The following is a 23,934-nucleotide window of genomic DNA, read 5'->3' as shown; positions in this document are numbered from 1 at the left end:
CGAAATTATTTGAAGACAAAATCCAGTATATTAAAACGACCAGAAACACATTGAATATACAGACACTGATATTGTAAACAAGAAAATATATTTAATATGTATGTTTAATCGTAGAACTATTTTATTAGTAAGAAACATCTTACAATGCAGCAAACTCGGGAATGTCCCTTTAAGCTTACCTCTACATGCCTGCCCTTCCAATGTGAAGCCAGGTTTGCACATACACGTAAATGAACCGTCAGTATTGGTGCACACAGAGGAACCAGGGCAGTTATGACTTCCATCTTTACATTCATCTATATCTGAAATGAGACCTTACTATTTAATATGCACTTCAGGACTCGAAATAGCGTCCTGCGAAAAGCAGTCCATTATTTTAGACCTAGCAGGTGAACTAAACATTCACCTGCTACAATTACAATAATAATAAAAAAAAATTAATTGCAGGTCATTTTACAAGAGACGGACATATAAAATCATTTCATATTTTATTTATATGAGGCTAAGCCTGTGATTTTATTACATTTTAATTTTATAATCATTACAATAATGCTCTAAAATACATCTCAGACGTGCTAATTCACCCCCCCCCCAGTTCTAACCCCCCCCAGTTCTACCCCCCCCCCCCCCCCACACTCACCCAGAGCTGTCTAATTTCTAACAGACCATATTGTTTCTTAACAGGTCATATTTCTTTTGTTCTGCTATTTGAAAAGCAAATAATAGCAGGCTATGTTTTACTTCCTATTTCTAGCCCTGAGTCTGCTCATGTTCCCGATTGGTAGAGCCCCCAGGCAACACACGACCATGTGTCGTGTCGTTACTGGTTGTAGCAGCTTAATATAGTTCGGTTTATAAAATAGTTCCTCATAAAAAATACTGCAAAATCCTGATATACCTTTTGAAAGCTTTCTTTGATGATTAGGTTGGCCTCTGACGTATTTAAATAACCCATTGGTTTGAAGTTACTTGTTATATGTAGTACTAAACTACTAACAACTTTGCAAGTGGTATACTACCATTTGGCCACAGACCACAATGAATTACGCTATATGTTTCTATATAGCGTTAGTGGCTATAACATTTTTATTAATATCAGCAGGCCCATGGATTTTTGTATGTACTTTTGCTTGCCTGGGGGAAACATACCATGTTGTCTAGCTCTTTCTCCCAGGATATTGGTTTAAAAATACACACCCACTAAACCTGGCCGGAGTACAAGTCTTCAATGTCAACAAGTTACACATGTTTACAAACTACATGCTCTCCGCTGTCAACTTCTGTCAAATAGTTGTCACTTCAAAGCTGTCTGCCATGAAATAATCACAGTCAAACAGCAGACTACTTGCTTGGACAAATTTCCGGATGGGAAGATAACTGTGATCTGTGGCCATTTGTATAACAGCAACACAAGGACGTACTCTACCATGAGGGTAGCTAACTGAAAATGTTCATGGTCGACCTAGTATTTTACGGGTGGTCGACTCTAAAACAAATAGAAATATTTTGATCTGATTTGATTTGATGAATGTACGAGTGTTGTTTGTTGTATGGGTTTTTTGTTTGTTTTCTAATGTGTTGGAATACTTTATTTTATATATATATATATATATATATATATATTAGCATGAAGTCCATCCCTTTGTAACTTGAACCGAGAACATTACCTTTACAGATTTTATTCTCCAAGGTAAATCCATTTGGACACGTACAGGTAAATGAACCATCAGTATTAGTACACACGGTGCTGGCATCACAATCATGACTTCCATCTTGACATTCATCTACATCTGAAAATTGATGTTCCTATTTAATATTCCATCTTTATAAAGTGCTACCATTACAGCTACTGTTTCTACCACTACCATCGTGTATCATCGTACACAGGATATTGCGAGCTCCGAAGCGAGAGAAAAACAAAATACGAAGGCACCGAGTTAATTTTTCTGCCGTTTTCTTTGATTTGGTGCCAATGTATATTGCTCAATATGTAGCGATTACTTTCTTGATAATCTGCCAATACAGTTGTTTCGTCGGAAGACCATTTAAAAAATATATCATTAAATAATATAATACATAAGTCATCACGCGAGCTCAGATTTAAGGACCTTATTTCTCTAAAAATGAATAATAAATCAAACTTACATTAATTTTTACAGACCAAATCGAGCTACATTGTATTGCATCATTTTAACTACAACATTATGGAGTGAAATCCATGTCAACCCTATCAGCAATGTTAGTTTTTGAATTATGGACCATTGCCATAATTCAATTATTTTTACAAAATAGCATTAATAAGTGAAGTATGGTGGTTACGTAGATGGTTGAATAAAGTGAATTTGGGGACAAATCAAATATATATATATTTAAGTAATACTTTTGTTAGGCCATGTATTAGGTCAGTGGTCTGTGACAATATGCCTTTAACTTTACTAATTGTATCGTGTAAGTTTTACTGGACAAAATGTTGTTGTTTTATAAACATTTATCTAAACCCCCAAAAGTACGGTGTACTGCGGTATGCAATAAAATCGTCTAGTCTAATAGTGTACTGTTAAAAGAGGCCATTTGCGTACGGACTCCCATGTTTGTAGGGGTGGGTGGGAGTTGGGGGGGAGGGCAGACAGTTTTTGCCCAACTTAAACGAAAGTGCCCGAATCTGGATAACAACATTTATTCATATTAGCATTAATACCAAACAGCTATATAATGTTACAAACGAATCACTACGCATTTTGTACATGGATTACAACTAATTTTGAGGGTAGAATGATGGAAATACATGGTAAAAACGTCTCAGTTAGCACATTTTGTCCGAATATCTCTATCACTTTTGCTCGAATTTGAGGTTTTGCATCAGAACCTTTTTTCTTTCTTTTTTCCTCTTTTTTTAGTGGGGGGGGGGGGGGTGCAGTTGCCCCGTCTACCTCCCCCTCCCCACAGTATCGTACGCTTATGATTGAAGCGATCGTGTACTCCATCTTGCTTGATTAAAATGAAGTAGTTTTGGATTTTCCGCAATGTATATCTATCGAATAACGATTTATTTATGCACGATGAAATGTATATATGTTTTTAATATGGATTACATTATATTTTCAACAAACGCGATGTATGCCAAATCATATATGTAAAATTGTATTGTAGATGAACTTGACAGCCTCGTGCTTTGCAATTTCTTGAATTGTGGAAGTGATACAAACAACAACGGACGTTGTAAATAACAAATGTCCCTACAAGAGATTCAGGGTTGACGCTCATATAGAGCGCGTGCGTGCGGTCCGGATAAAAAACATAATCGAAATAGATTAGTTTCAATGAGAGCGTCTGGACTGAATGCGTGCGATGCGTGTGTCTACAAAACACATGCGGCCAGCCGCAATGGAATAATCGTATATGGTGTATATGCCCAAAACGCAAACCGCAGACGCAACAGACCTAGCAGACGGATCCAGTCTAGGTGAGACTTTTTAATGAGACTGTATCCTAAATGGTGCTACTGCATATTGTTTACTGGAGAACATTGTCTTAATTGCCATGGTCATAATGTGCATATATACGTGTTTATATCAATATATGAATTATAATTATTCAATAAACTGACCATTGCAGTCTGTGATTCCGTTCCCTTCATAGCCGGGTTTGCAGATACACCGATACGGAGTGTCCGTCCTGTACCAGAAACACGTGGCGAGTTGATGACACTTGTGTGTTCCAAGGGTACATTCGTCTATAAAAAGAAAAGCACAAGAATATATACTCAGCGACAAACGAAACGCATGTAAATACAAATACCCTTTACACAATATCATAGTGCATTCATCTTCTGAGGAAAAGGTAATAAAGTTTCTTTAACAACATTCGAGGATACTTTCCTTATTTCTAGCTTTCTATTTTTTTCTTTTGACTTGATTACATCCAATTAACTTTCAAGCATGCTTTCCTGGCCACACACCTTAGCTATCAGGCTGTCTAAGAGAGGAGGCCACTAGTTAGTTGTTAGTGGTTATTGGGAGAATCGATCCCCGTGGGTGTACCCATTGGGCTATTTCTGGTTCAAAGCCAGTGCACCACGACTGCTATATCAAATACCATGGTAGATGCTATCCTGTCGCTGTGATGGTGCATATAAAAGATCCCTTGCTTCTGATGGGAAAAAATGTAGCAGGTTTCCTCTCCAAGACTATACGTAAGAATTATCAAATGTTTGACATTTAATAGCCGATGATTAATAAATCAATGTGCTCTACTGGTGTCGTTAAACAAAACAAAATTCTCTCTCTCTCTCATTCTCTCTCTCTCTCTCTCTCTCTCTCTCTCTCTCTCTCTCTCTCTCTCTCTCTCTCTCTCTCTCTCTCTCTCTCTCTCTCTCTCTCTCTCTCTCTCTCTCTCTCTCACTTTTTATTTAAGACATCCGTTAAAACATACTCTGAGAGGATGCCGGTACCGGGATGCGAACCCAATACCTACCAGCCTGAACACTGAGGGCGGTTGTGGACGCATTGTTTACCGAGTCGCCGATAGATGTGAGACAAACGAGGGACGTATTAAAGATCGGCAGTCTGTTACCGGGAAAGTACCGGCTTCGGTAGTGCCGTGGTTAAGCATCGGACGCTGGTATGGAGGGTATTGGGTTCGCAGCCCGATACCGGCTCCCACCCAGAGCGAGTTTTAACGACTCAATGGGTAGGTGTAAGACCACTATACCGACTTCTCTCTCACTAACCACTAATAACTAACAACTAACCCACTGCCCTGGACAGAGAGCCCAGACAGCTAAGATATGTGTCGAGGACAGCGTGCTTGAACCTTAATTGGATATAAGCACGAAAATAAGTTGAAATAAATGAATGATGAATGAATGAATGAATGAATGAACCGAGAAAGGTATTTTTTAAATAACCAAATCAAACAGATGGCAAGGATTGTACAAGGAAAGCCGAGATCTTACGGTTACACACCATCATTAATTACTCCACTTGTAGGTCAGAATATATTCTGTGAAAAAAATTCAACACTATCGAGAGGGCCATGTGACTACTAATTTTAGTGAGTGCTCTCAACTGACAATTACCGTGTAAAAAGTTTTAAAAATCAACATGCCAGAGCACCGCCTTGTGTTGCTGTTATACAAGTGGCACTATACCACTTTCACAGTTAGTATTACATATAACAAGTAACGTCAAACCAATGGGTTATTGAAATAATACACAGGTTAACATACGTGTAATCATCAAATAAAGATTTCAAAAAGCACTTCTGAATTTTGTAGTATTTTTTAGGAACTGTTTCGTAAACTGGACTATATTAAGCTGCTACAACAAGTAAAGACATGACAAATGGTGGTGTGTTGTCTTGAGACAGTAACCAGTTATTTCATTTCATTTCAACTTATTTTCGTGCTTACATCCAATTAAGGTTCAAGCACGCTGTCCTGGGCACACACCTCAGCTAACAGTGGGTTAGTTGTTAGTGGTTAGTGAAAGTGGAGAGGATGCAGTCGTCTTACACCTACCCATCGAGTCGTTAAAACTCGCTCTGGGTGGGACCCGGTACCGGGCTGCGAACCCTGTATCTACCAGCCTTATGTCCAATGGCTTAACCACGATACCACCGATGCCGGTATAACCAGTTATTCTCTATTATATATGTGTGACGCGGACAATACATACCATCGTGACAATGCGGCGATTTGTAGTCGCATGTATTTGTTATGTCATTCCAGTACAGGCGGCTTGGGCACACCATGGGGAAATACATTCCATGTATGCAATACACAAACATGTGGCAGTTACCACAGTGTTGGTACAAAAACATGGCACTGTTAAAGTATCTGGTACACGAGTTGGCATCCACACATTTCGCGCCTGAAATTAAAAACAATTAAAAACAGAAGAAATGAACAAAATGTTAACAAAATGTTAAAATGTGTAACTTGCAATATGTTTATTTGAAATGTGTTTTTAGAAGATTTTAAAAGGTTTTTGACTCTCATTTTTGGAAGTTTATTAAAAACGTTTTCGATTTGTTTAATTTCAAAATATATATGAGTAATTAAAAAACTTTGAATAAAATTTCAGCCTGAAGGGTGCTTCAAAACGGAATTTTATTTCAAAAGTTTCAAATTAGAACATGGATGTAGACAAGGTGATCCTCTCTCGCCAGTTATTTATACTAATATATACTTTACGAAAATAATTATCAATTGAAAGAATATAATAAATACTGTGCACCTTCTTCAATGTTCCCAGAAACAAGACATTGCTACGTTTGTTCTGGGGGTATTTATTACAACACAAAATTTACTATTTTCTATTTCAAAATCGGATGTTAAAGTCGTTCATTCTTGCTTTCTTTCATTGTTTGTTTGTTTGTTTGTTTCTGTGTTCACTTCCATATTTTTTCTCTTTTTTAGTTCCGTCTTCAGTGTTTATTATTATTGTTGTAAAATACTATCCATACCCATATCACTCACATGACACGTGCACTCGGTAGACTATAACATAACTATATCAGGGCCCCAACCTTGACACTACCATATTTGTTTCTGAGGTTAATAAATATTATTTTAATAATAATAATAATAATAATAATAATAATAATAATAATAATAATAATAATAATAATAATAATAATAATAATAATAATGATGATGATGATGATGATTGTAGTGATGATGATGATTGTGATGATGATAATGATGGTGGTGATGACGATGATGATGATAACTATATATTTGTTGACACAATCAATCCCCTGAAATACCAAACTACCTATCATATTTCAGTCAAATCGGCCCAGAATCTTTCTTATAAGATGACAAAACAGAGGAAACAAAATAGTAATAATAACAACAACAACAACTACAATAACAATAATAATAACAATAATCCTATCAAAAGCAATAGGTTCTCAGCCGATTAGGCTTGGGAACATAATAATGAAGATTATGAAGATGATAATGGGGATGTCAGGTTGTGTGAGTTATGTAATTGGAACTCTTCCGCATGATGTACTCAACAAAATTTATTTAAGGGCCAGAATATATTTTCGCCATTTTTCTTTAAATCAGCTTCATCCAGTTTAATGATTTAAACATCACTATTAGAAATCAAAGTGTAACAAATCCTAGCCGAATGCATATGCCGGTAGTTTTCATAAAACCACAACTAGCAAGATTTTTGCATATATAATGCGTCTAATTTTATTGAAACAGTGTTTAAATGTCACCTGTGATCAACACTTGCTAAACTAGTATCACACTAGCATATAATTTCCAAAACTGTCTATTGGCCTTCAATTAATGTTGTTGACTATACTACCATAAAATAGGGATGGATATATTTCCAATAATCAGGACAGTACATACCAGAGCCTCAACCCCTGGCAGCTGAAGACTTAGTGACTGCTGTACCACTGAGGTAATGGGGAAATGTAGCGGGCTTCCTCTTAGACTGTATGTCAGAATATTTCAAATGCCTGATCCATTAGCTTCTGTATACCGAGTGTTGTAATTACCATGTATGTTGCGCAAATGAATAATTCATAATTGTTTTAACTTGTGTTATTACACTACTCATTTGAATAACAAAATATCTCAAAGTGTCTTAAGTTTTCATAATACAATGCATGAGCATATAAAACATTGACCTTTTTACATGTCATGTGCAACTAACTAGGCGTTTCCTCTTTTGGCGTTAACAAATCTAAACAACAAAACCATTATCTGCAATCAAGACCGTATTTCTGCACAATGCAGAGTCGAATGGGCGTTTTGCAAAATAGTGGCTGATTTCATGAATCTTTCTCAATTGCCTCGTTTATAGGAAAACCGAAACTAACGAGGAGATCCATTACTGGACAGTACATTCTTCCAGCACTGCTCAAAGAGGACTGCCACTCATAGCCTAGTTTACTAAATCAAAACTAGCACAAGACAGAGCTCGCTGAAATAAATATAATTGTGATGACATGTACTCATGAATCGCTGTGATGATATCAGGTGGTCGCGTTTTCTGCCACGACTGTGGCACCCGTCATGACCTACTGTCACCACAGCTAACAAGTCCGTCACTTCATCTAAATTTCTACAGATACTCAGAATTACTTGATTGTGTTTTTCCATAGACGTCTCAGATATGAAATCCTGTATGTAAATGTCTCAAAAACAATGTTTACAGTCACAGTAGAATTACCACCCATTAATAAATGTGACCGTGTATTCCAAGAGACATTTTATAGGGGTGCAATAACAAATATATGAGGCTGGCTTGAGCGGTGCAGGAAGGATCTATTGCCCAGTAAAGGGTCTCCTCTGGAGTGGCTGTCCTCCTATAGACGAGGTACTAGATAGAGATTCATAGAATCAACCACTATTTTCCAAATGACTCTTTGACTGCGTTGTACACAAACACGGTTTTGATCACGGATAAAACGATTTTGTCATTCAGATTTCATAGAACACAGGTGTTCACATGTATAAACGTACGAGACGGGGGTGCAGGGGTAACCGGAGCAAATCCTCAAATTCGGGCAAAAACGACAGAGATATTCGGGCAAAATGCATTCACCTGAGACCTTTTTACTATCATCCTACCTCAAAATTAGTTGTAAATTGTAATCCATGTCAAAATGCATTTTGATTTTTTTGCAACCATACATAGCTGTTTAGCAGTAATGATAATATCAATAAATGTTGTTATCTAGATTCGGGCATTTTCGTTTAATTCGTCAAAAAGCTGCCTCTTAACAAAAATGGGAGCCCGTACGCCTACGGGTGTGTATTTTACAAGGTGTCCTCTTTAGCGGGATAGACGGTCAGTAATTTTCTCAGTTGCCAGTAGGAACGTCCAGTGTGGTATGTCATTTAGGCCTAAACATTATGTTTTGGAGAACGCGCGGGGGAAATGTAGGTATGGTATATAGGCTATTACATTCTGTTTTGCTATTTTCACCTCTACAGGTCCAGATAAAATGCCATGTATATATATACTCTGTTCACCGAAACCGAGTCGAACGGATGTTTTAGGGGACGTCGTGATTGCTGTCATGATCCACAATCAGGTGTTCGTTTTTTCTACGAGGACTGCCACTCCCCGAGGGGCTCCGTATAAGATTTAAATTTTGACTTTGCTGTTTTCTAATAGACTTTATATTATAAAGAAGTATTATACAGAAGTTTAATCACACACATACGCACACACACGCACGCACACGCACGCACGCACGCACGCACGCACACAAGCACACATACACACATAACATAACATTTGAAAGCTTAATCATTAGGGATGACGATGAGCTAACAAGTGGTACAGTCACTAAATATTGAGATGTCAAAGGTTAATGAGTGCAAATCAATCTCAATCCACGGTATACATGTAGTTTTTGTTTCGTAGATATTTCTACAACACTTAATAATTCAAGTTTAATACTTTGTACGATTAATACACTATATACAATATTTCGATATTGCAACAAATGTTGACCCTTGTTGAACATGGGCCAGAATTCTTAAATATGACATAATATGTTTATATCATTACACACACACACACACACACACACACACGCACACACACACACACACACACACACACACACACACACACACGCACGCACGCACGCACACACACACACACACACACACACACACACATATATATATATATATGTGTCTTTGAAAATTCTCATTGGGAGTTTCGTAATTCGTTTTGTTACCATAGCAGCCAAGTTGAATTTGAATGACTGCAAAACCAAATTTGCTTAAGTTATGTTGTACGCCAATAATTTTAGAACTGTCATCGATTTACTTTTTTACTTTTTATTTTAGAATAAAATAAAGCCCACTTACGTTTTAAAGACCTAGTGACATAAAATTATATTAACAAAGGTCAAGATCATTACGTTTGTGGTCAAACAAAAACTGTAATCTGTGTCTTTTGAAAATTGTTTGAAAAGAGTTTTTGCTTTAATAGTCTAAATTTAACAACGTTCATTATATATACTCACGTCATAATATCAGTTGAACACCCAATAGCCGATTTATTTTTCGTGCTGGGGTGTCGTTAAACATTCATTCAATATCAGTTGAAGTTCATTAATCGTTCATGATATTAGACCTAAAGCATTAAATGTCTTTGAGATATACCAACATTATTTTGCACTCACTGATCTATGACCGTCACGTTGATCGCGTGACTGCACCGCTTGTCAACTCTACATCGTTCATACTGTTGACGAGAAGCCATTAAAGGGACACACTCTAGTTTTTACACACTAATGCATATTGTTCACTATTATAACCGTTTTTGATAACTCAGATCATACTTTACTTAGATTTTATTGTATAGATTATCAATTTCCGTACATTCGAAGTGTTTTTGCTCATCCTGGTGTTTTTAATATCACAAAATGCATTTCTCATATTTTTTAAAAACGCACGTGCGTCTGAGAAGTAACAGTAATGCCATGCGCAGACGAGCGTTTTTTAATGCATGCGTTAAAAAACGCATCCGTACGAACGCAGGAAAAACGCATCGTGTGCGACCCCCTCTGCGTTGCGTTTTTGTAGCGCTGCGTCGATTTTTCAAATATCAAACATATTTGGTTTTAGACGCACAAACGCATCCGTCTCTGCCGCATCCGTCTAAAAACGCACGTGTGCGCCTACTTGCGTCTGCGTTGCGTTCACATTTTTATATTGACCAATCATCTGTCTATTCAGTAACATGCCTTTCGAAATGGCTTCTCCAGCTGACAGTTTATCAATTAACAATTATTGGTTTCAGTGATGAATAGAACTGTGAAAACAGACCCGACCATTATAAATGACTAACATTTAAATGTTTCAACACAAATAATTTCCAACTGCTCATCTTTGAAACAAAGACTAGGCATGTGTAATTAATGACATTTCTAAATAGATGAAATTAAAAAATATAAATTATTGCATTAATTATACTATACCTACTAATAATAATTAAAACAAACAGTTGTGAAATAAGAAAGATTTATATCGTAATAGTATATTGTACATAATGTTTTAAATAAAGTTTATTATGTTTTAAAATGTATTAATAAATTACATTTAATCTTTGTTATTTTTCCTAGAGTAAAGTATATATAAATTAATTAATAAAGGAAATCGTCAGTGGATCGCAGGAACGCGTCGCAGATAGGCGCACACGAGACGCATCCGCCTGCGTTGAGTCTGCGTTTTTTAACGCAGACGCATGCGTTAACAAACGCTCGTCTGCGCCGGGCATTATGGAGTCGAGTTTTAATCTATTTTTAGAGGGTATTTCATCATTTCAAAGCCACAGACTCATGTTTCACTCGGTTGTAACCTTATCTAAATGTGTTACAGGTTTGTAGATTAACTAAAGTTAGTGTTATTTTTCACGGGTTGAAACTAGGATATGTCCCTTTAAGCGTTCAAATGACATGGTAAGTAGATGTCTGTAGACGGGCGGGTGTGAGAACTAGGCGTGGTGTTTGCTGCCCGTCTATAAATACAGATTACTCGTTGGGAAAAAAATGAGAATGGTCTACCACATAGCTGCTGTGTTTTGTAAGATTTTATTGGAGACTGGGTCATTTCGTTGTTGGTGGTTGGGTCATTTCGTGAAAAGGGGCGTGGTTTAGCTCAATCGGTCGAGTGCTCGCTTGAGGTGCTTCCGTCGCAGGATCGAACCACATCGGTGGATCCATTCAACTAATTGCTTTTTCTCGTTCCAACCAGCACACCACAACTGGTCAAAGGCCGTGGTATGTGCTTTCCTGTCTGTGGGAAAGTGCATATAAAAGATCCCTTTACTACGAGTCAGAATTACCAAGTGTTTGACATCCAATAGCCTGTGATTAATCAATCAATGTACTCTAGTGGTGTCGGTAAACAAAACAAACGTTAAAATTTCGCGAAAATAATCTGGAGTTGCCGAAAATTGATAATGAAGCTTTTTTCAAACATTTGTTAAGAGTTGTCTTACCATTACCGTAAACACCGGGCAAACATCCCACTGCTACTGCCGCCACAAGATACAACAGCATCGATCTGCATTTCTGAAAATATAGTCTCTAAAATGTAATTTACCTCGAAAAATAAAAGAATTGTTATTATTAAATGAAAACAGAGTACAAAGAAATGTGTATTTTCCATTATTTATTTCATGAAAATTTATAAATGAGTAATTTTAAACAAAAACTGTATTTTTCATTATTAATTTATGAAAATTCGTTTATTGGCTGTTTAAAATGAAAGCTGTATTTTGCATTATTTATTTACTTAAAATCCGCGTATGGGCTGTCAAAGTTGAAGGTTGTCAAACATGGATTTTAGACATTAGAACATTCATTTAATAGTGTGTGAATCCACCCCTGGCGCGAATACACTCGACACATCGTTGCCTCATGCTGTTGATCAGACGTCTGAAGAACTCTTGGGGAATGGCCTGCCACTCTGCCATAAGAAGTTAACCCAGATCATGAAGGTTGGCCGGAGGGGCATGGTTATCCCTAACTCTCCTGCCTAATTCGTCCCAGGCGTACTCTATTGAGGCAAAGTCAGGCGAATATGCTGGCCAATCCATCCTGGCGATACCTTGTTGTCTGAGAAAGTCCGTTACCACCCTGGCGCGGTGGGGTCTGGCATTGTCATCCTGCAGAACTGCCCCGCCGCCAATCTGCTGAAGGCCTGGGAGAACCAACGGCCGGATAATCTCATTCAGATAGCGGATTCCATTCAGATTGCCATCCACCACATAGAGGGGGGGGGGGGGGGTGTCCTGTGGTGGATAGAGATGCCGCCCCACACCATGACGCTGCCACCACCGCACCGGTGACGTTGTCTAACGTTAACGTCAGCGAAGCGCTCCCCAGGACGTCTGTAGACACGAACCCGACCGTCGTTGAACTGGAGACTAAACCTGGACTCATCAGTGAACATCACTCGACCCCACTGAACACGTTGCCACCGCAGATGAAGCATGCACCAGTGACGTCTGGCCGTTCTGTGACGTGGTAGGAGTGGTGGTCGAACAGCCTGGCGACGGCAGCGTAGATTATTGGCTCTCAGACGATTGCGTATGGTTTGATCAGACACTCGAGTTCCAGTCGCAGTCCGCAGATTGTCACGTAATCGGCGTGCAGTAGTTGTGCGTTGACGTAGAACCATGTTGGTGATGTAGCGGTCCTCTCTATTTGTAGTGCTTCGGGGTCTTCCCGAACGTGGACGATTTCGAACAGAATTCGTTGCTTGGTACCGTTGCCACAGTCGGCCAACGACACTCTGACTGACACCAAGTCTCAGAGCAACATTTCTTTGCGTATTGCCATCCTGAAGCCAAGCAATAGCCCTTCCTCGATCTTCGATAGTCAGTTGAAGTCGTACCATTGTCGAATTTGGAGTGTGCACCGTACACGAATGCAAGCTCCAATTATACGGAAATTCAGCATTGGGAACATGGAATACACGTGCAAAGCGTGCAAATGAAGCGCTTTGTGAAAAAAGCAAGTTATGGGCACTTAGCAGACCTTTCGCTTTCGCCCTAATTTACGTGCAAATGTAAGCATGTTTTCGCCATTAGAACTAGTCGACAGTGTCAATGACAGTGGATTTTAATTCATTTATGGGTTGCTTAGACCCACTTTCGTCAAAATGGAACAATACCATGCGTGACATTATGGTCTAGCTAATATAACTGACATTCAGAAAATAATGTCGAAAATATCGTCTGACCCTTAAATTCTTTTGAGTAGTGTATTAAAATAAACAGATTGCAAAAAAAAGGTGTATTTTCCATTATCAAATTTTATTTTAACGAAGATTCATAAATGAGTTATTTAAAACAAAACATGTACAAATCTCAACCATATCAACTATAGTTGGGCCTTACATTTTAAAGTGTCTTTATTATTTATATACCTTTCTATCATAAGGGTGATTGACAGATTAAAGCAATTACACACATTAATATGTGACACAGTAATAGGTTTATGATAATATGCACTTTTGATGATTGTCAGAAAGAAATGATCTCTGACGGTTCATTACACATTTAATGCTTTGAATAAAAAGACACATTTTGCAGCCTTATCAGTTCCAAGCCTGTTTCTTAACTTGGAGTGAACCAGTCCATATGAGCTGAATACCGTCCCACACCAGTCGATGCTGCTGCAGCAGACAACAGCTTCTTCACAACTGTCGAACCTTACTTGAACAATAATTATGTACATGTTATTTTGAAAATATGTTTTACTTACAAAATACTTTAAAACTAACTTCCATTTAAAAAGTGTCATATTTAAATACAGATTTATAAATTAAGTCATCATTTCATTGCAACTACATTTAAGTGTTTAAAGGCATAGAAACATATTGTGAAGTAATCAATACCATTATGGTGGTAACTGTTCTAGGTTAAATGTTAGTTTCATTCAGGTTTGAACACCAGTGTACACTATAAGGTGGTATTTGAAAGTTATACAAATATAGTCTTGAAACTTTATGAAAGGTTTGTAATAAGCTTATAGATATTTCTACGGCTGACTAATTTTTGGTCAAGTTTTCATTTTACAATAATAAAAGGAATATCAACATTGAAATGTAAATGCTTTAAAGGGCTTTTGTTGATAGTATTTTTTTGTTTGAAAATGTTTAAATATACAATTGAATTTGATGGATAATTGCATTACATGAACCTTTAAACTCTTTGTTAGTTGTTATTTGGATGCGTGGAAGATTATGTCACAATTTGAGAATTTTATATTTTTCAATTAATAAAAAAAACAAAATCAGATTATCTTATTTAAATAAATATAAATCTGATTTTAATGTTTAAAATTTCATTTTTTGTTAATTAAACAAACATTCGCCCACCCTGATATATAAACTTGTCACTTACATTAGGATCTTTATTTTAATCTATATCAAAATTCACAATAATGATTAGCAAACTTCATGTGCTTTCCTATTAGAATATATCCAGTTACAGAGAATCAGTTGAATATACTTTAGTACTCTTATCCGTTTTACAATTATTCGTGCTGGGGTGTTGTTAAACATTCATTCTTTCATTCATTCAGTTTTACAATTACTGTTAAGTTTTCAGTGGAATTCAGTGTATGTTTATTTTTTATATTTATAAAGTGTACACAAAGCAAGACGTTAATACATTATAATTACTACTGTCTGTTTGACTGAATGTGTTTATCAGTAGGACGTGTTTTAGCTCAGTCGGTTGAGTGCTCGCTTGAGGTGCTTGCGTCGCAGGATCGAACCATCTCGATGGATCCATTCGTGAATTATATTAAAATTCAGATAAAGGCATATTGTTACGTTTTAAATGAATACAAACTCATAATATTTTTGTGGGTTTTTTAAATCTCAGTGTAAATAAATAAAAGTTTCTTTACAAATGGCCATCAAACTGCATAGGTCATTGTTTGATACAGGGACGAAGGCAAATCATGGAACAGCCAAAGTATAGCACCCGCAATGTTGCCTTTTAGTCTGTGAAAACTGCACTATCTATTACTCCAGGTGACACTACGCTCCTTGGCAGTTCCAGCAATTTATTGTCACCCTTGTAATAGAGATGTTTTATCTATACGATCTGAATTGTAATTTAAAACACTATTTTATATTATTATAGATTTTTGTTGCAAAACAATGTTTTAAGTGTTGGTACCTTTTAAAACCTAATAATATGTTTTTATGAGTTTTTGCATTATTCGGTATATAGTTGTGTGCCATTTCATCGTTTCCCTTTTGCCACAAACAGATTATAGTGGTTAGTAAAAGATGTCGGTATAGTGACCTTACAAAGTAAAACTAAGTCTGGGTGTGTGGGTTAGATAAAAAGTAAATTTTTATGCTGTCATAAAATTCAAAATATTTAGCATGTTGATACCACCATTTGAATAGCTTCGGGATAAAACTCTACGTTTTATTCTATCTGGTTTATTTTGCCAAATAAATTTAAGATATTTTATTTATTTGGTTATAATAAGTGAGTTATTTGAGGAATTATTAAATATGTTTTTTAGAAACGACTGTTCTACCTAAAACTATCAACTTTGTTATAGACCAGAACCCCGTAACACGAAGCGATCGTATCGCTAAGATCACCTTAAGTTCTAATGTAGTTATACACTTAAGGTGATCTTAGGGCTAGGATCGCTTCGGGCAACGGAGACCGGATCTTTATTAAATTTTTCATTTCGTTGATATACATTTGTGATTTAAAAACAGAAATAACCCTTTGATCGATTCCACACATAGTCATTGCATAACCCACTGGGGAATATTAAATTACAGTTTTGAAGACCATAAATGTACGAGACAGGGTGGGTGGGGTGGGGTGTGAGGCAGAGCTGGAGCAAATCCTCAAATTCGGGCAAAAACGATAGAGATCTTCGGGCAAAATAAGCAGGATTTAAAACTTGTCTACCATATATTTCCATAATTTTGCCCACAATGTTAGTCATTAACCATGTAAAAATCCGTAGTGATTCATTCAGAAACCCTATATGTATAGCCGTTTGGCAGTAATGCTGATATGAATAAATATTATGATCCAGATTTAGACATTTTCGTTTAATTCGAGCAAAATTCAGCCTGGTCCACTACAAAACTGGGAACCTGTACGCCTATGTTAAAGATTTACATTATACTCACAATTCGGCCAACGCCGTGCGGCCTTGAGATGTTCATTAAATCCGCCAGTGTCCAATGCTAGTATCCCTCCGCGATATGGTGTACGCCTTGCTTTTTATGCAGTGATACGGCGTTCGTTGTGTTACGCATTTTCGTGACTGAACTTAATTGTGTCATTTTATTACATTTATATACAGTTGTTGTCTCCATCGAGCCCATACATCATGCTGTTGTGTGTCGCCCGCCTGCACTCTGACATCACATGAATGTCAGTTTTGATTGATTCGAGTTACCCAACAGATCTTTTTTGTATGGGTGTCGCTACCTAGAATGCAGCAAATACAGGCTAAATGCAGAAATACGTGTTTTTTACCCTTTACTTGGGTTGTTCTGTCAGTTGCCTTCGTCTCTGCATCGGAGGCGGAACGTAGCCTAGTGGTAAAACGTTCGCCTGATGCACGGCCGGTCTGAGATCGATCCCCGTCAGTGGGCCCATTGGAGTATTTCTATTTCCAACCAGGCACCATGACTGGTATATCAAAGGCCGTGGTATGTGCTATCCTATCTGTGGAATGGTGGGATAGATCCCCGTCAGTGGGTCCATTGGGCTATTTCTCGTTCCAGCCAGTGCACCACGACTGGTCTATCGAAGGCCGTGGTATGTGCTATCCTCTCTGTGGGATGGTGCATATAAAATTCCCTTGCTACTAACGGAAAAATTTTTAGCGGGTTTCCTCTGAGACTAAATGTTAAAAATACTCTGTCAGAATTACCAAATATTTGACATACAATAGCCAATGATTAATAACTCAATGTACTCTAGTGGTGTCGTTAAACAATATTTAACTTTAACTTTCATACCTGCATCAAAAGGAAAATTTTACCTAAGTAATTTGATAGTAATTTGTAAAAAAAAAACTTTGTTTAGATTGAATTTTTTTAAAGTGTTTTTCGAATTGATATGTTTTGATATGAATTTCAACATTATTCATTGCAGACTTGCGTGCCTGTCAATCAGTTCTCTTTTCATGCAATCGGACGATACCTTCAGCTATAAATGTACTGTACATGCAGTAGTTAATTGCGTATGTATGTATGTATGTATGTATGTATGTGTGTATGTATGTGTGTATGTATGTATGTATGTATGTATGTGTGTGTGTGTCTGTCTGTTTTTATATATCTGTCTGTCTGTATGTATGTATGTATGTATTTAGCCTTTCATATCGAGATAAAGTTCAAGTACGCGTTTCTTAGCACCTGTACATGATACGTATACGAGTATTAATTATTGTTATTAGAACAAATATTGTTTCTGGTTAATATTATTAATATATTGTGGACATGCATTAGATGGTAGAGGTATGGTATCCGGTCATGGTATATCGCATATTGATACTAATAACCAATAAATCTAGAAGATCCTGATTACGTTTTGATATCGTGATTATTTGGCGAGGTTTAGATAACAGTGTAACAGGCGAGCGTCCGCGAGCCTGTTACGTTACACCTTTGTCGAACCGAGCCAAATAGCCACACTATCAAAACGTAGTAATCTGAAGAAAAACATTTAAAATAGTTTTTAAAGCTATACTTTTTATTGTTTAAAAAAAAAAAAAAAACACATTTAGGTGTGACTGGAGGAAGGTCTCCGTTATTGGTTTACACGTCGCTGCTATCTACGTCACTACTTGACAGTGTAATCATTCTTTGCAGGAAGCTACTTGTTTATTTGCTACTGTTGTTGGGTTTTGGCGGGGGTGTTTATCGTTATTTAAAAAAAAAAAAAATATTATTCTTTCTTTCTTGTTTTTTTTTTATGTTTATTTCAAAAAAGTAGTTAAAAAATGGATGTTTAAAAAATAAGCAACCAACACACTGTCATTCGCAGAATTATTTTCCTACTAACCTAATAATATACTGACATGCGCAAATTTCATTTCATTGTAATTTGATAACACATAGCAACGCCAAAGTTATCATGCTAGCAACGGAATTATTAAAATTGGGTTGCTGGACCACAGGAGAAAACGTTGCATGATATAGCCTGTTGTTTACTTGGATAATTGTAACATTGCTGATCTTATATTGTCGAGTTGGAGGTGAAACAAGACTGCGCAGTGCGGTATGTACCGGGTACATCAGGTATTTCATATCCGAGGAAGCTGTTAATAATGCGGTTAATATGTTCACTGATAAATTAAAAACAATTATGTCGCCTTTTTGTAACACAGTACCAAAACGCAATGACGGAGCAAGACATCGTAAGAAACCACATTCAAATACTAACAAGCCTTGGTTTAACGATGATTTCAAACATCTATATCGTGCATACAAAAGTAAATTGGACGATTTTAATAAATTAAAAACATTATCGTAGACATAGACAATTAATAACGGCGAAAAAACGCTATACGGTTAAAGAATCTATACTAAAAAGAAATTACTTACAGTATTAAGGAAATATGTTGGAGTATATAAGAATTAACAATCCCAAAGAATTTTATAGCAAAATTAAAAATAAAAAGACCTTGCAACCCAGTTTTAAACTGAATGAACTATTTGAACATTTTAAGTCACTGTCTGATAGGTCTGATGAGAATAAGACAAATCGAGATGTATTTGATGTTGGTGTCGACAATACTTGTGTTTATGAAAGTCTGGATGCTGAAATTACAGTATAAGAAATTCACACAGCGATCAGCGATCTCAAAAGGAATAAAGCTTGTGGCCTGGATGGGCTTATAAATGAACATTTTATAGAATGTAAATAAATACTGTCACCTTTGCTGTTAATTCTGTTTAACAAAATTCTAAATTCAGGTTATTTCCTCTAGAGCTGGTCAACCGCAATAATTGTTCCTGTGCATAAAAAAGGTGACGCTAATGATCCAAACAATTTTCGAGGTATTAGTCTGTTAAGTCATCTTAGTAAACTATTCACTTCCATTTTAAACAAAAGATTACTTAATTGGTCGGAAATAAACAACATTGTAAGTGATGCTCAATTTGGTTTTAAACCAGGCTACAGTACAACAGATGCAATATTTTCTCTACACTCTATAATAGCAAACACCATGGCTAAAAAGGGGAGGCTTTATTGTGCATTTGTAGATTTATCTAAAGCTTTCGACTCGGTAAATAGAGACTACTTATGGTACAAATTATCACAGGTCGGAATCCGAGGTAAACTATTAAATGTAATCCGATCTTTATACCAAAATGTTAAAGCATGCGTAACACTAAATGGAAAACTAACAGATTATTTCACCAGTTCTCTTGGCTTAGCCCAAAGGGAAGTAATTTCGCCATTTCTATTCAATGTATATGTCAATGATTGTGAAATGTATTTTATACAAAATAATATTGAACCATACTATGTACTTCCGAGAACTCACTCTATTTTTGTTAATGTATGCAGACGATATGGTCCTATTTGCCGAGTCAGTTGAAGGTTTACAATATGCACTGGATAATTTGTTCATATATTGCAATGAATGGAAACTGTCTGTTAACGTCCAGAAGACAAAACAAAATTGTTTTTCGAAATAGTGGTGCTGTTCAAGAAAATGAAAAATGGTTGTATGATGGTACAGATTTAGATATTGTTGATAATTTTACTTATTTAGGTATGACATTTAGTTATAATAACACATTCAATGTTGCCCAAAAGAAACTATCGGAACAAAGTAGAAAGGCTAAATTTGCTATGCTACACAAGTTAGTGGACTACTCCTTAACTTATAAAACAACATGCAGTTTATTTGACACATACGTAAATAGTATCTTATCATATTCTTCTGAGGAGTGGGGCATTCAAAGCGGTGCCAATATAGAACAAGTGCATATCGATTTCTGTAAGCAATTGCTCGGCGTTAAAACATCTACACATAATGCATCTGTTTATTGCGAATTGGGTAGATATCCCCTGAAATATCAAAGAATGTACAGAATACTTAAGTACTGGGTACAACTACTGACTACTGAAAACTGTATTTTGAAAACAGTGTACAAAAATGTGGTAATATTGAATAATACATTAAAATCTTGTTTTAATAACTGGGCAGGTTTTGTGAAAACAAAAAGTTTAAATGAACTAGGATTTGGTCACCTTTGGATAAACCAGAATGTCATTAACGTAAATTATACTCTAATGAAAATGAAGCGGCGTATTTTTGACCAAGCTAAGCAGAATCTGCTAAATGAAATTCAGATATCAACAAAATGTACATTATATAAACATATTGTAATGGATATTACTCTGCAAGTTTATTTGTGTAAGCACATACCCGCCCACTATAAAAAGTACATAACCAAATTAAGATTATCATCTCTCGACTTGGAAATTGAAAGAGGAAGATGCCATAATATTGAACGCAATAATAGAAAATGTCACCATTGTAATAAAGATGTTGAAGATGAATACCACTTCATGCTAATTTGCCCATAATTCCAAAACTTAAGAGAACGATATATCAAGTTATACTACAGACGAAATCCTTCTGTCTTTAAATATATACAGCTGATGCAAACCCAAAACACTAAAGATTTAATTAATATTGGTAAATATATTTGTTTGGCATACAAGTTACGGCACTCATCTGTTGCCTAATATTATAAAAGTTATTACTTTTCAGACGCATATGTTATAACTTTGAATGTATTACTTCCATGCTTGTACTTATTTAATATCCTTTGGTTTATATATTTTGATGTATTGTTATTTAATATGTTAGATCAAAAGTATGTGTTTCATTGTATATAATAATTTAATTCTCCTGTGTGTTTATATATGCTGTGTAAATATGTTGTGCTGATAAGCTTGTAGCTTAAAGCAATAAACGAACTGAATCAGCGCTAGAGTCCTCGCCTGAGATGAGTTAGGTCCTAGGATTGATCACCCTCCGAGGACCCGTCGTGTTTTACTCTCTCAACCAATGGCTCTTCACTGACATATCAAAACTCGTGGTATGTGCAATCTTTTTCTGTTGAAACTTGCATATAAAAGACATTTTGCTTCTGGTCGGTGAGTTTTTCCAGTCCCAACCAGTGTGCACCACAAATGATACACGAAATGGCCGTGGTATGTACTATCCTGTATATGGCAAAGTGCATATAAAATATGCCCATGCTGTTTTATCGCCTATTTGGCGACAGCGGGTTTCCTCTTACTCTTTTATTCTCGTTCAAGTCGAAATAACCATATGTGAGACAGGAAATACGTAGTATAAAAATATGATGAGGTATATACTAATAAAAAATGTTTCTGTGAACAGGACAAAATGGTCTCAAACCAACTGAAAAGTTTGTAAATGGTTCTGACATGTATGTACACACCATAATGTTTCAAATCGTCTCGTTCTACAAATGACCAATAAATCATTTTTTTGAAAACTATTTGATTTTTCCTTCATTGCCGTTAAACATATATCTTGTGCAATATATGTACAGAAAGCTTTTTTCCATGAGTGTAATATATTATGCCCCTCTTCTGTTCTTTCTGGTCGGTAGGAGTCATCTGTGACGGCAACGGTTTGCTTTGTTTAACGATACAACTAGAGCACATTGACTTATTAATCGTCGGCTATACGATGTCAAAACATAATATTTAGTAATTCTGGCATAGTCACTGAGGAAAAGGGTTATATATTTTTTTTTTATATGCACAAGACCGCACATTCCACGGCTTTAATACACTTGTCGTAGGCAACTGTTTGGGAGGGGAAAAACAATAAGAAAATCAGTCTACAGTGGGGTTTCGATTCTACAACCAAAGCACCTCAAGGGAGCGCTATCTATACTAGACTACGTTCCACAATAACTATATCTATAGCCTTAGTTAAAAAAGTGATAACGTGCTGTTAATAAAAACAATTTCTCAATTCTTGAACATATTTCAGCAGTTCAACAGTAATAAACCAACAAGAATAAGATAATGAACAAGACGTCAAAAAGAAAAGAATGTAAAGTTTATTTCGTTGTTTTGGTCGATCACAATTGACATCATAATAAAAATATGTATTCGATTTGATAGTTTAGCAGGCATCTCCAAAATGAAGTCACCGTAATCGGGAACAGTACACGTTATTTGACTATATACAACATCAGTTATTTAACATTATTTTCAGTAAGTGCGTGTGTTTGTCCATATGCGTACATTCCATTATAAAGCAATGTGTACCGTATTATTCTTAATTAAATAACCTTTAATATCAAAGTGTAAAACGTCAAAAAACAATTGAGTTTTTTTATTTATTAAATTGTTCAATGATTTAAAAAAAATGGCTTTGGATGGTTCGTTGACTAAGCCCTGTGTCCCCCAAGTGCGTACGTACGTACGTACGTGTGTGTGTGTGCTGTGTGTGTGTGTGTGTGTGTGTGTGTGTGTATCTGTGTGTTGTCTCTCTCTCTCTCTCTCTCTCTCTCTCTCTCTGTGTGTGTGTGTGTGTGTGTGTGTGTGTGTGTGTGTGTGTGTGTGTGTGTGTGTGTGCATCAGAACATGTATCGGATTAGATAGATTTCATTCAAGTTATCATTCTTGATAAAGTTTTGTTCAAAGATGAATTCAGAAATACCAAATCTACATGATATTAAAATACATCATTGCTATAAACAGACATTCGAGAATAACAGAGTACTGACATGATTAATAGTAATAAACACACCTGAATATATACTAAAAATAAAATATATTAAACTTATATTAAATATTTTGGAATGGGGTAATTTGTTTAAAATTATTCAGTTTGAATTCCATTAATTTTTATGTCTTATAAAATTATTAATGTCCTGTGAATATTGTAGGCCCATTTTGACAGTATTTATTGAAGTAATTAAACTATTCGTGTTTTTCACCCAGTATATGTAAGATACTAATCATGATATAATATCCTGATTAACAATAGGATATTAATAAAATAAGATACTAGTATTAATAGCCAATAACATAATAACTGGTATATCCAGTGAGAAGTAATAAGCTACAAAAACATTTAAAAGTCGTGTGGAAAAGTGTCCATGAAATAGTGTTTTCAGTACCACGGCTACAATATATGGTCATGGCATTTGAATTGTTTTACTGGTTCCACTGTTGTTGTCCATTAGTTCGGCACTGCATTCAAGATCTGAAATAATTGATACATGCAATCAGTACATTATAGATATATCAAACGGTTTGCCCCACCTTTCCCGAACACAAAACAGGTTAGTAAATTAAAAAGAATGCAATCAGTATATTATAGATATATCAAACTGTTTGCCCTCCTTTCCCGAAA

At 36.1% G+C, this 23,934-nt stretch overlaps 1 protein-coding gene across 2 annotated transcripts in view; it reads right to left on the bottom strand.

Annotated features, from left to right (window-relative positions):
- LOC121367946 (fibrillin-3-like) overlaps positions 1–16,817 on the bottom strand; it is an 81,767-nt gene extending 64,950 nt beyond the window's left edge. For both annotated transcript variants that reach the window (XM_041492415.1, XM_041492416.1), the window contains exons 1-6: positions 16,682–16,817; positions 11,994–12,066; positions 5,676–5,870; positions 3,608–3,733; positions 1,668–1,790; positions 180–302 (exon numbers count right to left, since the gene is read on the bottom strand). In XM_041492415.1, coding sequence (XP_041348349.1) covers positions 180–302; positions 1,668–1,790; positions 3,608–3,733; positions 5,676–5,870; positions 11,994–12,066; positions 16,682–16,717 — 676 coding nt within the window. In that variant the 5' untranslated portion in view covers positions 16,718–16,817. The remainder of the gene's footprint in view (positions 1–179; positions 303–1,667; positions 1,791–3,607; positions 3,734–5,675; positions 5,871–11,993; positions 12,067–16,681) is intronic.
- Positions 16,818–23,934: the final 7,117 nt, after the last annotated feature.

The sequence above is a fragment of the Gigantopelta aegis genome, chromosome 3 (assembly GCF_016097555.1).
Source record: "Gigantopelta aegis isolate Gae_Host chromosome 3, Gae_host_genome, whole genome shotgun sequence".
Classification (NCBI taxonomy): domain Eukaryota; kingdom Metazoa; phylum Mollusca; class Gastropoda; order Neomphalida; family Peltospiridae; genus Gigantopelta; species Gigantopelta aegis.
This window is presented reverse-complemented; position numbering and strand designations above follow the sequence as displayed.